The sequence below is a fragment of the Perognathus longimembris genome, chromosome 1 (genome assembly GCF_023159225.1).
Source record: "Perognathus longimembris pacificus isolate PPM17 chromosome 1, ASM2315922v1, whole genome shotgun sequence".
Classification (NCBI taxonomy): Eukaryota; Metazoa; Chordata; class Mammalia; order Rodentia; family Heteromyidae; genus Perognathus; species Perognathus longimembris.
The window spans coordinates 107961813-107977358 of record NC_063161.1 but is presented as its reverse complement, the minus strand read 5'-3'; the positions used below and the strand labels follow the sequence as shown (position 1 = coordinate 107977358).

Here is a 15546-nt window from a genome sequence, read left to right as displayed (position 1 = left end):
AGCAAAGCAACCCTCACAGTTCTGAGGAAGTTGAGGGGCACCTGTCCTGCACAGTTCATCAGGCCCATCTCTCTGACTGCCAGGACACTGGCCTAAGCTGACAGGACAGATCTGATCTCTGCCCTTAGAGGAAGAACTGAGGTCCTCAAGTGATAGGGCAGTCCAGAAGGAATCCTATATGAATTTGGGTTGGGGTTTACCAAGTTGGAATCTCAGAACCAAGAGGACAATGAACATGGGATGTTCCTAGAGCAGTGGGCTGTGGTGACAGGTACCATCATTAGCCCACTATGGCCCAGACAGGACGAGTGGCTAAGCTAGGGCCATATATTTCTTTAATGCCTAGGCAGGGTCCAAACTCCCACTCTGGTATTTGAGTGTGGACCCCATAAAGCTGAATGCCACCATGAATAGTCTTCTCTCCTGCTCAGGCAATGCCTAGCTCCTCTGGAGCCCACAGTCTCTCAGCACTAACCCTGGGTCTCCTTATGGCCCCACCTGCTAAGCCTCAAGGCATGCTTGGCATCCCTGGAGACAGGTCCACTCCATCACAGCTATGTCAGCCGCATGCCAGTGGAAGATGGCCAAGGCTACACCTCCAAATGCTGGCAGGACTGGCCTGGAGCAGCCATTCACATGCCTGGAGCAGATTCTCTGCCAAGTACAAGTGCCTAAAGTCTCCAGGCACTGCAGAAAACAGCACTAGCGCCTGATGTAGGAGTTTCAGACACTTTTTAAAGTGGAAGGGCCCTTTAAGATTCCTTTTTGACCTTCTGCTCCATATTTGGTATTTGGAAAGGGAGGCCCAGAAGGGAGTGAGTGACATGAGTGGGACCACATGACCACACTTTGGATGCCTCAAGTTGCCTCTCTCTATCAGACCTAGGAACACTTTCAGTGAGTCAAGCCAGGCATCTATGTAAATAGCAGATCACCACCACTTGGCCCCACAAAACATCCTTGGGTTTCCATCAATTTTCCACTCCCTCATGCCCCTCTGCTCAAAAAATAGACACAAGACAGTTTCACAGGCTATAAAAAGAACAGGAGAATATTCTATTTTGTTTAACTAAAACCAGGATCTCTCTTACTCTAGAAACAAACGCTGCAGTCTTACTTCTGGTTTCTCCATAGCATACCAAGCAGTGGACCTTGAGGCGGGACCTCAGCTAATCCTTCGATTGTACTGCCTCCCGGAGTGAGCCAAGTGCTGGGAACAGCAGCTCAGGAAAGTTCAAAAAGCACTAGTCAAGGGAGCTTCCTATAAAATATCCAAGCTTGAAGAGTGGGTGGGACTTCAAGGAGGAAGGGCAAGTAGGGTGGTCCCACAAACTGGAAAGGTATGACACACAGGGCAGTCCTCAGGAGGCAGCAATGAGAGACAACACTGAGCAAGCACAAAGAACAGGGAGGAGTTACAGGTACTGCAATGAGGAGACCTAGGTTTGAATGAAGTGGGAGCAAAGCTGACAAAACACTTGATGTATCCAGCCGACAAAACACTTGATGTATCCAGCCCAGCCCAACACCCAATTCCACCCAATCTATAAAGACAAGGGTGGCAACATCCCAAAGCTAGCACCATCCAAAGCAGCACAGCAAAGCTGTGAAGGCACCCAAATCTGCCCCTGAACTCTCTGATGAGACCCACATGGTACCCAGCCTCAGCCCACTCACCTATGGTACCTGTTGTGCTCTACCAACACATCTGTCTCCTGGAAGCTGAAGTTGACACAGCTAGATGTTCCAATGGCAACTCTGATCTATAAACACCTTGTGGCTGACCAAAGCTCACCCAATTCTCTTCCCCACCAAGCTGGAGAAGGGGAGAAGACACAAGGTAACTTGGGACAGATGTGACCAAGTCAGACTCAAAAAAGTCACTAGTAAACTGGATCGTTGGGTATCCTCCCCACTGCTAGCCTTGGCCATGCTGTCAGCAGAATATAGGCATCCCCCTAGAGAGAAAGCAGGGCCAGCACTGACTCCATTAACCTACCATGAGACCCTCCTCAGCTTATCAACCCGCTTCCTTCCCTCAATGATTGTTATATCTATAAATGCAGGAAAGATTGCAAGCAACTCCATTTGTAACATAACTTGCTAGTAACTAATCCATTTTAGCTGGCTGTGGATGGCTCATGCCTGTAATTGTAGCTACTCAGAAGTTTGAGATCTAAGGATCAAGGTTTGAAACCAACATGGGTGGGAAAGTCTGTGAGATTCTTATCTCCAATTAACCACCAAAAAGCTTGTAGTGGAGCTGTGGCCAGTGATAAAGCACTAGCCTTGAGCACAAATGCTAAGGGACAGCATTCAGGCCCTGAGAGTTCAAGCCCCAGGACTGGCACAGAAAACAAACAACCAAACCATCTTAGTTCAAGAAATAAACTTAAAAGAATTAGAATGGCTTACCAGTCTAGGGGAGAGAACTCCCAGCAGATACTGGCTCCTCAAGTACAGACTTTTTTTTTTTTTGGCCAGTCCTGGGGCTTGGACTCAGGGCCTGAGCACTGTCCCTGGCTTCTTTTTGCTCAAGGCTAGCACTCTGCCACTTGAGCCACAGCGCCACTTCTGGCCGTTTTCTGTATATGTGGTGCTGGGGAATTGAACCCAGGGCCTCATGTATACGAGGCAAGCACGCTTGCCACTAGGCCATATCCCCAGCCCCAGAAGTACTGACTTTTTAGATAGGAGTTAAGGTGTTCCAATATGATATCGACAAAGAGTAAACAGGCAAACAAGAGCCTATGCTGGTATGGGTATGAAGAACAAGCACAAACTATGTGGTTAGGAGGTAAACCAGAAAACATTTTGGCAACACTTCTGAAATTAATGCTATTCCTCCCAGGGGTGAGAATGTCCAGCCTGAGGGCTGTATAAGGCCCAAGAAATCACTTGATACAAACACATGGTGGGACAGACACTTATGTTTCTCATTGGCTGCCAAGCCATGTGCCTGTATTGACAATTTTCTATGACGTGAGAATGATGCTATAAATATCAAAATGGTCCTTGTCAGTATAAAGGTTCCCCATCCCTGCCGGACTCTGCTTGGGACTTTGAGCAGAACCATACCCTACTTTACAAAGGGGAGAGAAGTAGTTTGACCAAAGTTATATGGCCAGTATGTGGAGGAGTGAAGAGGTGATATTCAACTAAGAAAACACATAAAAAGCCACTACAGAAATGGTTACACCTTCTTCCCAGTTCTGCTAGAGACTTGCCCAAAAGATAATTGCCCCAAGATTATTCCATGTTTTTTTACTATGCCAAAAAAAAAAATAAACAATTGTGTCCCTAATAGCAAAGAGCTGACAATGGAAAGGCTCTGAAGGGGGGTGCGGGAGGAGACACACCAGTTAAGCCAGCAACAGTCTCTTCTCAAAGCAGATACCACTGAAGGAAAGCTGTTAATATAAAAGGAGACTATAAGGGCTGCCTAAGACCAGTTCACATGCCCTCCACAAGTAAGTAAGGCTGCCTGTAAGTGTGTGCAGAGGGAAGAGCTCTCTAATTGATAGAACTGGCCTTCCTGGAAGGAGGGAGGCAGGAGTGAGTCCTGCCATGGAGACCAGAAATGGGGTGAGGGCACACTCAACCCAAATTCTCACAGGTCCTTACCTTTATCTGTCATTTGCCCCCTACTCCTTGATGAAGGCTCTTGTAGGTGGTGCCACCATATCCACTCCTCTACTAGATCTAATGCCAATGGACAGTTAAGACTCCAGGTCCTTAGCATTAAGCGTGAAGACTTAACTTCCACCTTCCCAGCGGGGCTAACCCAGCACCTGCCTGAGCTTTGACTTAAAGATCAATTCATTCTCTTTTCTCCAGGTCAGAGCCCTACTGACCTTCCCAAGAAGTAACAGAGGCTCCAAAGAGTCCAGGCACCTGTCCAAAGTGCCAGAAAGTGAACCCTATGACCAATAACCATGGCCAGGATAGTTTGATGGGGAAGGAGGACATTGTCAAGCAAACCGACAGGCTGCCTGCCTGACCCCACCTCAGGCTTTTCCAAATACATAATCTTTAAAACAACCCTTTCTGAGCCAGGAAAGAACATTCCCATTTTGCAAAAGGGAAGACCATAGCCACACCACTTGCAAGTGGTAGAGCCTGGGTCCAAACCCAAGTGTGTCCATCCCCAAAACATTTCCTCTCAAACATCCACAAAAAGGCTGAGAAGTCAGGGAGGGCAGAAGACACAGTGACATTTAAATAATCCCAGAAAATGACTGCCCAGATTCTTCCAACTGCCTCCCTTTTGCAAGCTCCCTGACAGCTTTGGATGGGGTGGGAGGTGTCTAACCTTTCTCCACACAGTGGGAATGACACAGACCACTGAGGTTTCTTTCCTGGGGGTACACAGACGCCACAGCGAGGGGGAGGGTCGAGGAGGGAGGGCAGAGCAGGAAGTGGACGAAGGAAGCCATGCATCTGAACTAAACCGGTGGGAGAGCAATCACGGAGATGATGACGAGGTCAGAGCACTTGGGCCAGAAATGATGCTAGTGGACCCCGGCCCGTGACAGGGATCAAGTGCAACCTGGGACCCTGACGTGCTCAGGCCTTTATCTAAGTCCCTTTTCGGCTTCTGGGCACTGACGGAACTAAATGAAAATGCTCCAAAAGCAGTTGCACCAAAGAGAGGGGAAGTGATTTGTTTGAAGGTGACAAAGTAATGGCCACCCAGATGCAGGCTCAGCTTTTTCTAGAGGGTCACTTGAGTCCGTGCGCTCAGCATCTGCCCACCAACCCATACCCACATGACAGACACACCCCGGGCAGCGACGACCACCGCAAAGCCTTAGCCCTGACGAAAGGAAAAAGAGGCCGCCGGGGCCTTCAAAGGAGGCTAGCTGGTGGAGAATTGCTGGGTGCCAGAGCACCCCCTTCCCTTCCCGCAAGCCGCAGTAGGGTAAGGGCCCGCCGGCCAAGGCCGAACTCACTCCCACACCCTGCCCGTGCTCCCAGCCCTGGCATCCTCCGCCGGGCAAGGGTGACCTAGCCCCACAGGCCCCAGGTACTCACGGGGCTCCCGGGGCGGGGGTCGCGCGGTGGCAGCTTACCTCTTTGAGCTGCTCCATCTCGCTGCGTATGGCCTCATAATCCACCTCGAGCTCCTCGAACTGCAGCTTCAGCTGGTGCTTCTCCTCCAGCACCGCCAGCCCGTACTCAGCCGCCTGGATCTTCTCGCGCGTGGTCTCGGCCAGCTCGTGGGACAACCTCTTCACTTCCGCGCGCAGCCACTCTGGCTGCGCGTCCATCACCAGCCGTGTGTACTCTTCTTCCTCCGACGGCGCGGTCATGGTGGCCGCGCGCCGTAGCCGGCTCTCCCACCAAGGTTCCTGCAGGCCGGACCCTCTTCAGCCGCCGCCGCCGCCGCCGCTGTCGCCGCCCAGCCCCGACGGCCGTCCGCGCCGCCGCACTGCTTCGCCCTAACTCGCGCAAGGCACACTGGGGGTTGCAGTCCCGCCGAACGTAGACTACAAGACCCATCATGCCCCGCGTCCGCCCGATCCACGGCTTGTGATTGGTCCGTATTCTGAGGCTGGCTCCCCGGCGCCTTTGTGAAGTTGTCGCTGTCTCGGCGGTGCCTACTACAAAGATCCGTTGCGCGGGTCTCCCGCCCAACTCCGGGCTGTGATTGGCCAGCGCCACCGACGCCCATATCAGTTGCAGCTCGGCGCCTCCTCCTTTTGCTTCAGACTCGACATGTCAAACCCAGGGACACTGCGATTACCCGGAGAACCTCCAGGTTTTGGGTTCCTGGCCTTGGCACAGGAGAGGCAGATAGATGTGTCCAGACGTCATCCTGTTGCGTTATTGTCCCGCTTGTAATAAAAGCCTGGGGACCGTGTGGCTCGCGCTCAGTGTGGGTTTCTTTGGATGGAAACCTGGCGGGCGTTGCTGAAAGGAAGCCGGCTCGTCGAGGACGCCGGCCCTCAGGGGCGACTTTTGACCGACCTGTGGTTTTCCCCCCACTGCCCTGCGTGGCAGTGCAGGAATGAAGGTGGTTCTGTGAACACAATGTCGTCAGTGAGTTTAATTCAGCTGCTGCCCGGCACCCGTTTGCAGATGTGACATCAGTATTTGAAACGGCCTTCACCTTAGACCTAGAAAGAACTTTCCTCTTGGGGCTAGGGATGTGGTTTAGTGGTAGAGTGCTTGCTAGCATGCTCGAAGACCTGGGTTCGATTCCTCAGCGCCACATAAACAGAGAATGGCGTTGTGGCTCAAGAAGTAGAGTGGCAAAAACAAAACAAAAAAAACCCTTTCCTCCCTTGTGTGGTAGTTTATGTCGAGCTGCTTGGGCCTCCCCTCTCTGATCCCACATAGCTCACACAGCCCACAGCTGCTGATCCTGGCTTGTTGATCGTTATTAAGTTTTCATTAACCTACAATGGTCAACACCAGAATCGTGAAGATAAGTTTATACTTCCCTCCTGTTCTTATTAAAACTAGCCAATCCACACCTCCTTCTGTAAGGTAAAAACGAATGCTATGGACCTCAATAAAGGCACAGTCCTACAGTCCCCCTCTTTCCTTTTTTCATGCCATAACCTCTGAACCTGTAACAAATTTGTTTCATACATTTTTATTTTATTTCCTTATTGTATCTCACCTCAATGAAATCTCAATGACATCTAACACACCTAACTACTAATCCCCAAAAAAGTTTTCTTGGCTTACTACCAAGAGTAACCTTACTGGAGGACTGTGGCTCATGCCTGTTTCTAGCTAATCAGGAGGCTGAGATCAATGGCTTTGCCACTGAGCTACATCCCAGCCCTTACTTTTTTTCCTCTGGTACTTAAATGTTAGAGTTGGCTACTAGAAGCCCCTCCAAGTTGGCTGTATATCTTTTCAAAGTGACATAACTTTTTAGCACTTTTTAAGTTTCTGTCACAACACATTCCAGGATGGAGTAATCTTATATGTCCTGTGTCCTAGATGGGATGATCTATTTCCCCCCAAGGAACCTTAATTCTTTTAGTGATTTAATGTCTTATTTGATTATTTGTGAAGACTATATCATATTTTGACTTGTGGAATTAAATTATTTTTAAGGAATTCAGCCATAGTGGGAATAGAACATGACCAACCAGTCTGGTTACTGAGATTGTTCTGACATTACACTGAAAATCCTATGTGTCTGGCAGAGGCAAGCTGTTTATAATAAATGGGAGAAACCAGAGGGGAAAGAAGGAACAAGCCTTGTTCCAACAAATACACAGCCTCTATACCATCTGTGTCTTACCTAGGCTGGCTTGACAGGAGCCTCCCCACCCCCATCCTATACCTGTCTGTGATCCTGGTCTGTGGAGGGAGAGGGACAGACAGGGAAATCTGATGCAGGTAGTTTGAACTTGGAGACGTGATGTAGCAGAGGGACTAGGATGATCTCAGGCACTTTCAGTTACAAAAATGGGCATTCGTTACCATTGTGGGCTTCTTACAAGAGGGCTGGCACTGATCTTCAATGTTAGGGCTGTGTGAGAGGAATCTGGAATACACGATGTGTGATGAGTAAGGATGGAGGAATTCAGAAATGCTTCCAGAGGAGATGACACACAATGGCAACCCAGAGGATGTGTAGAAATTGGCTAGGCCAAGGCTCTGTGACTAAGGGACTCATAAGGACAAGAAAGGCAGGTTTTGATCTCCCCAACCCCACTCTGTAGAATCTACAGTATAGATGAAAGGCTACTCGTATTGTACACTCTGGGTCCCCAACACTGTCAAATCCTTGATAAGCATTTGTTTAGTCAGTGCATACAATACCTGAAATTAGATTATCTGCTTTATAAATGAAGAAACAGGCTTATGACCACCTCCTTACCCATTCACTCTGTCAGCAGATGTCTCTCCTGCTTGAAAATAACCCCACATGAAAACCTCCTGCTTGCTGGCCCCAGCCCCATCACTTCTGTCTGTATCACTGCAGTCATCATCACACTGAGTCATACCCTCTCCTCTTCAAATCTCTTTCAAAGTCAGCACAGCCACCCTGAAGGCTGTGTACATTGCAGAGGGGCATTGCCTTCACGCCACCCTGCTGGGTTTTGATGCCTTTCCCCTGAATTTATTTCCTTTCTCTAGTGGGTAATGTATACTGTACTGTGAAGTGTTTCCTATATTAGCAGCTCTCAGAGATCAGGGGCTTTTTTTTTTCTTGTTGGTCATAGGACTTGAACTCAGGGCCTGGGCACTGTCCCTGAGCTCTTTTCACTCAAGGCTAGAACTCTGCCACTTTGAGCCACAGTACCACTTCTGGTTTTCAGGTGGTTAATTGGTCACAAGAGTCTCAAGGACTTTCCTGCCTGGGATGGCTTTGAACTTCAGTCCTCAGATCTCAGCCTCCTGAGCAGCTAGGAATACAGGCGTGAGCCACCAAGCTTAGCATCAACTGGGCCTACTACATTAGGGGCCCCAGATAGGGTTCCAAAGAACTTAGCTTTACCCAGCACTGCTCCTTGATTGCCTGCCCCCTCTGGTGAAAAGCAGAAAATGCACAGAAGGATGGAGGCAGCCCTAGCAGAGAAGAAATGGAAACAAGTTGTAGTGGGGACTTGGGAGTATAAAAAAAATGCATGTAGTGGCCCCATCTAGAGCTTGACTGCTTAGCTAGGGGCCTGGGGACAAAGGAGACTCCTGCCAGTCACCCTGCTGTGCCATTGTGAGCAAAAGTGCCAGAATCCCATTGGAAGCTTCTATACACAGATGCTCCAGTTGGCAACAGGGTGATGGCCTGCTCAGGTGTGCTTGATTATGCTAGCTGAATAGGCCTAGAACCCCTGAATATCCATGCTGTATGACACCAGAGGGTCTTTGGCCTAGATCAAAATATCAGTTACTTCATAAACTCTCCATGCCAGGCCTGGGCAGGAGCGGGGGGCAGGGGCAGAGATTCTGACAGAACTGATGGCTGTTGAAGATTTCTCTAACCCTATGCCTTGGTAAATGTTTGCTATCTTTCCTAAGCCTCACAAACAAGTTACAAGGCAGGTTCTGCTGTTCTCATCTCATAGACTGTGGAACTGAGGCACAATGAGGTAAATGAAGCCCAAGGTAGCTTATAACTGGAGTAGCCTGGGACCTGAACCCAAGTCTGTGTTTGACTCTGTATTCCCAGTTCCCCACACTTTCCCTGAACCCTCCCTGAATGGAGCAGACACAGATCTGCCCTTAGGAGTTCACATAGTAGGAGGCACCAGTGTCACCTGTTAACTGCTTTGATGATATAGCTGATGTATGTATATGAGGTTCTGGGGACTGTGAAGGACAGCATGGAGTTGAGGAACATGGGCTCAGTCTCAAAGGCGAAGCAGCTGTTTGCCAGGCACCAAGGTTGTACCCAAGAGAAGGCCTGCAGAGCTATAAAAAAAAAAAAAGTGTGTTTATGGTTGAGTATGATTAAAGGCCGAGTGAAGTTAGAACTTCTGGGCATGATGGAGTGTGTACATGTGTATTTGTTTGTGTATGTGTGTTAGAGACATACATCAGGAGAGGAGGTCTGTTGGCATTAGATTGCTGAGGTGTATCATACCAAATTATGTTCATCACCAGTTATCAAGATCAGGTTGACCAGAATGACTTGAGATTTGTGACCAGTTGAGGTCTCTGGAAGCCACAATCAATTTCTGAGACTGGTTAAATGTTGTTTATTAGGGCCAGGTGTCAGTGGCTCACACCTATAGTCCTAGCTACTCAGGTGGCTGAGATCTGAGGATTGCAGTTCCAAGTCAGCTTGGGCAGGAAAGTCTGTGAGACTCAAACCCTCAGTAAGCAATACAAAATCCAGAGTAAAGCTGTTGCTTAAGTGGCACAGTGGCTCAACTTGAGCAAAAGAGCTTAGGGACAGCACCTAGGGCCTGAGTTCATGCCTCAGGACTAGTGCACGCGCACGCGCACGTGCGCGCACACACACACAGAGTTGTTTACTAGGGATCGAATCCTTAGGAAGGCAGGAAGGAGCCCCATGATAGAAAAGAAACTAGAAGAGGCTGGGCAGGGCCACAGTCTTGGCCAAACCTCTCAGCCCTTTGGAGGACTCAACTCCATGTAGGGTGTATCTAGCTCAGGCAGGTATGTGCAATACAACAATTGTTCCCTTTTAGTAGAATATTTTCAATGTGTATCCATGTTGTAGCAAGTATCAGAGCTTTGTTCACTTTTATAGCTAAATACTTTTCCATTATATGAACACCTTTTCTTGATTCATTCATCTGCTTACAGACAACCCAGTTTCCACCCCATTGCATAGTTTTGAATGATGCTACTATATGAGTTTCCGTGAGGAATGCTTTCACTTCTTTGGAGTATTTACTTAGTAATATTGCTGGGTTACACAATAACTCTGTTTGGCTTTTGAGGAACTGCTGTTTTTCTTCACAGCTCCATTGTTTAACCTGTCTAATAAGGTACAAAGAGTGTCACCTTTTACACATTCTACCAACACTTCTTATTTTCGGTTTTAAAAATAGTAGCATCCTCATGAACCTGAGGTAGTTTTTCACTGTGGCTTTGATTTGCATTTTCCTAATGACTACCAATGTTGAACATCGTTTCATGTATTTATTAATCATTTGTGTATCTTGTGTGAAGAAAATGTGAGAGAAACTGGATGAAGCATGCATAAGTGCTCTCTATCTTATTTCTCTTTTTTTAAAGAGAGAAAGAGTCTCACTATGTACCCTAGGTTGGTTTCAAACTCATGATCCTTGTGCTTCTGCCACTTGAGTGCTGGAATTTCAGGTGTGTAGCACCATACCAGATTCATTTCTTTAAACATGTCAGTCTATGATGCTCCCAAAAATTTAAAATTTGATCATAAAATGGTAGCTCAGGAAATATGGGAAAGAATTGACAAATTGGACTGCATCAAATTTAAAAGTTTATTCACGTTATAGGAAACCACTGCCAGAATGAAGTGATAGCCTATAGAATGGGAGAAAATATTTGCCAGTTATTCATTAGACAAGTGATCAATAATAAGAATGTATGAAGACACTGTGTGCTGGGAGACCGCATCTGTAGTCCTTGCTACTAAAGAAGATGAGACCTGGAGATTTGAAGTTCAAAGCCAGCCCAGACAGAAAAACTGGAGAAGTCTATCTTCAGAATAACCAACAAAAAGGAAGGCTAGCGGCATGACTCAAGTGGTTGATTCCCCAGCACCACATATATAGAAAACAGCCAGAAGTGGCGCTGTGGCTCAAGTGGCAGAGTGCTAGCCTTGAGCAAAAAGAAGCCAGGGACAGTGCTCAGGCCCTGAGTCCAAGGCCAGGACTGGCAAAAAACAAAAAAAGAGTCTCATGGACTTCCCTGTCTGGGCTGACTTCAAACTATGATCCTCAGATTCCAGCCTCCTGTGTAGATAGAATTACAGGCTTGGGACACCAGTGCCTGACTCAAAAAACACTTTTTAACAAGATTGGAGAATATCCAGGACCCTCTGAACACAGAAATCAGCCACAAGTTGTGACCTTGGAGCCCTGAACAATGCACCTTATGCTCCCGGCTGGTCATGTGCACCTTGAGAACCCTACTTGGGGCAGGCCTGGGAGTGAAGCATTTTCATCTGGAATGTCAGATGAGGAGGAAGAAGAGGAGCAGGAAGGGGAAGTTCTCCCATTTACTAATAGTGCACTTTAATAATACATTACTAACAGCAAGTTTATCTGCTCCAGCTGCCAAAACAACATATTATAATCTGAAAGATTTTGAAACATAATTCCTCTCCCTGCTTTTTCTAGCCTTCAGCCCATCCAGTTCTTAGTGAGGCCTGCAGTTAGCTTCCTTGTGGTGTTGTCCTTACCTTCTGGAGATCCAATGCCTCTTCCATATGATCAGCCCTCTTCCATATGATCTAGTTTAACTTTTTCTTTCCTTCCTTTTCTTCCTTCTATCCTTCCTTCCTTCCTTCTTTCTCTCTGTTTCTCTGTCTCTCTCTGTCTGTCTCTCTGACTCTGTCTCTGTCTGTCTCTCTCTCTCTTCTCTCTCTCTCTCTGTCTCTCTCTCTCTGTCTCTCTCTCTCTGTCTCTCTCTGTCTCTCTCTCTGTCTCTCTGTCTCTCTGTCTCTCTGTCTCTCTCTCTCTCTCTCTCTCTCTCTCTCTCTCTCTCTCTCTCTCTCTCTCTCTCTCTCTCTCTCTCTCCTCCTTGCTGGCCCTGGAGCTTGAACTCTGGGCCTGGATACTATCCTTCACCTATTGTGCTCAAGGCTAGTACTATCCCACTCCCACTTGAGCCACAGCTCTACTTCTGGCTTTTTGGTGGTTAATTGGAGATAAGATTCTCACAGACTTTCCTGCCCATGCTGGCTTCTAACTGCAATCCTCTGATCTCAGCTTCCAGAGTAGCTAGGATTACAGGTGTGAGCCACCAGTACCCAATCTTGATTTAACTTTCATTTCACCCTCACAGGTTCAAATATGTAGCTTTTACATATGAATTTGAGAGGGGGCAGGGGACACAAGCCCATCTATAGCAACAAGAATAATAGATATCAGATAGTGTGCTGGTGAATAGTTTACAGTCTATTCTCCTATTAAAAGTTAAAGGCCCAAAGCTGGGCACTGGTGGCTCATACCTGTAATCCTAACTACTTAGGAGGCTGCGATCTGAGGATCAAGGTTCAAAGCCAGCTTGAGGAAAAAAGTCCACGAGACTTTTTTCTTCAACGAACCAGGAAATATGGCTCAGTTCAAGCCCTGGTACCAGCCCTCCCTATGGCCCAAATTAAAGGCTGGGTTCATAGAGTGTTATGATTCCTGTACTCTAAATACTCTACCCATGGCCAGTTTCAAGCTACAAATGTCTATTAAGTTGAATGGTATTGAGAAAAGACATAGTATAAACTATTGTATCATTATTCCACCTTCAGATAAATAGACAAGAATAACCTTGAGAGCACAGGTAATAGTAAAATGTAGCACAGTAATTAAGCAGTGATGAGACTTTTAATATGAGTTGTAAGTCTGTTTAACAGGCTCGAAAGTGTCAGCCAGGCACCAGGGACTCACACTTGTAATCCTAGCTGTTCATATTCCCTGCCACGATATGCTGTCTCCCCAAACAATAAGGCCTGTTGATCATAGACTGGAACCTCAAAAATATGAGCCAAAATAAACCTTTTACCTCTATAAATTGATTAGCACAGGTACTTTGTTGTAGTGACAGAAAGCTGACACACTTCCCTGAAGTATAATCATGACGATTAGGTTATAGTTTAGAAAGAAAAATTACTCCAGGTGTTTCAAACAGAAAGGGATGGGGGGCAGGGGTCGATCATGGAGTTTCAACTCAGGGCCTGGGTGCTGTCCCTGAGCTTTTGTGCTCAAGGATAGCACTCTACCTCTTTGAGCCACAGCTCTACTTCTGATTTTCTGGAGCTTAATTGGAGATAAGAGTGTTATGGACTTTCCTGCCTAGGCTGGCTTTGAACCGTGATTCTCAAATCTCAGCCTCCTGAGTAGCTAGGATTACAGGTGTGAGCCACCAGTGTCTGGCCAGAAAGGGATTTAAAATAGTAGATTCATTGTTAAAATAGTAGAAAGGAATGGAAGAGAACTCAGGGACTTGTGACTAGACCTCAAAATTATACCATAGCAGTAGTGATCCAAGAAGCTGTAGAAAACCATTCCTAAGGTCACAGCTGCCATGACACATAAATCGGGGTGAGAGGTCAGTGGGACATGGAATGAGGCCATTGCAAAAGCACACTTCAGCCAGAAGCTGCACATCACATGCTACTACTACCCAAAAGATTGCATCTGCCACCCCACGCCTTCTAGATCTCACACAATCACATCTCATTGGTAGAACCTTTGTCCGTCCACCCAGTGCCCTTAAGAGATTTCTCCATGGGGCTGGGGATATGGCCTAGTGGCAAGAGTGCTTGCCTCCTACACATGAGGCCCTGGGTTCGATTCCCCAGCACCACATATACAGAAAATGGCCAGAAGTGGCGCTGTGGCTTTAGTGGCAGAGCGCTAGCCTTGAGCAAGAAGAAGCCAGGGACAGTGCTCAGGCCCTGAGTCCAAGCCCCAGGACTGGCCAAAAAAAAAAAAAAAAAAAAAAGAGAGAGAGATTTCTCCAGGAAATGTGGTTGTTAACCTCTTGGCTCTTGCAATCCAAGAGTGGGGGAATAAATGTACAACCTTGTGAGTGTAGCTTGTGAGTGAAAATAGGCAATGTCTACCTTTGTAACAACAACAACAACAAATCTTTGCAGTAAAAATGTAATTTGGGGGCTGGGAATGTGGCTTAGTGGTAGAGTGCTTGCCTACCTGGCATGAAGCCCTGGGTTCAATTCGTCAATACCAAATAAACAAACAAACAAAAAAAGCTGGAAGTGGCACTGTGGCTCAAGTGGTAGAGTGCTAGCCTTGAACAAAAGAAGCTCAGGGACAATGCCCACTCCCAGGACTGGCATAAAAGGAATTTGGATCCATGTATGGATCCAAATGTTCATGCCTGTAATCCTAGCACTTGGGAGGCTGAGGTAGAAAGATCATGAGTTGAAGACTGAGTTACACAGTAAGATTCTGTCTCAAAAACAAAACAAAACAAAACAAAACACCAGAAACCCCCAACCCAGACCAACCCTAAAACAACAATAAAGTCTATAGACAAATGTTAGAGTTTTGATAGAATAAAGTTAGCAGGCTTATAGATTCTCTTCCCCTGAAGCACCTATATGCATGGAAGAAACCCAATACAGTAAAGCAAAAGAAAAAATCCTTTCACTGCCCTGGAAATGCACCAAATGCATACCACAAACTGTTTATTCATGAGAATTACTAGCATTCAGGTACAAACAGAAGTCTATGGTGTTCCTGTTTGACTGTGCCGTGTCTGTTTTCAGATTGAACAGCGTTTATGATCTGTCTTTTAACTTGGAGTTTGCTTATCCCATCTTCTTAATCCTGTCTTTGATACCTTTAGTAAATGTTCCACTTGAGTTACTGAACTTTCCAGTTCCAGAACTGAAACTTCCATTTAGTGCTTTGTATAAGTCCTATCTTTATTAAGGTTCTCTATTTGTTGAATCATTGTTATGGTGCATTCTTTCAGCTATTTAACTGTGGATTTCCTTAGCCCTTTATAATAGCCACTTCAAAGGCTTTGTCTACTAAATCCGGTATTTGGGGGATGATCGCACAATTCCTCTTGAGTCTCTTTTTGTCTCTGTGTGGATCTTTTCATGCCTTATGATGTTTTCTTGAATACTTGACATCTGAAAGGATGTATTACATGGGATTCTCCATCTCTTCTCATGCAGCATTATTGTGTTTGCTTTGTTTGTTTATGAACTCTGTCTCCCCAGCAGTGTGTGGTTGCTTTGTTCCTATGTTTATATGGAAGCCCTGTTTCCCAGGTTTTGTCTCTGTGACTTCATACTTTAACATTTGGCCAAAGGTTTATCAGGTTGTATTCTGATAGATCTGTGTTTGGGCAGAGGAACATATTCTTAACTGCAGCTACTTTGAAGTTTCCCTTGTCTTTTACATTAGAATGGGGAGAGACTCAGGAAAGAGG

General features: G+C 46.7%; 1 protein-coding gene across 2 annotated transcripts in view; it reads right to left on the bottom strand.

The window, feature by feature from the left end:
* Bicd2 (BICD cargo adaptor 2) overlaps window positions 1–5449 on the bottom strand; it is a 44742-nt gene extending 39293 nt beyond the window's left edge. Inside the window, exon 1 of one of the 2 annotated variants that reach the window (XM_048344024.1) lies at window positions 5073–5449. In XM_048344024.1, coding sequence (XP_048199981.1) covers window positions 5073–5312 — 240 coding nt within the window. In that variant the 5' untranslated portion in view covers window positions 5313–5449. The remainder of the gene's footprint in view (window positions 1–5072) is intronic. The other variant, XM_048343939.1, reaches the window with a different exon arrangement.
* Between the last annotated feature and the right edge of the window lie 10097 nt (window positions 5450–15546).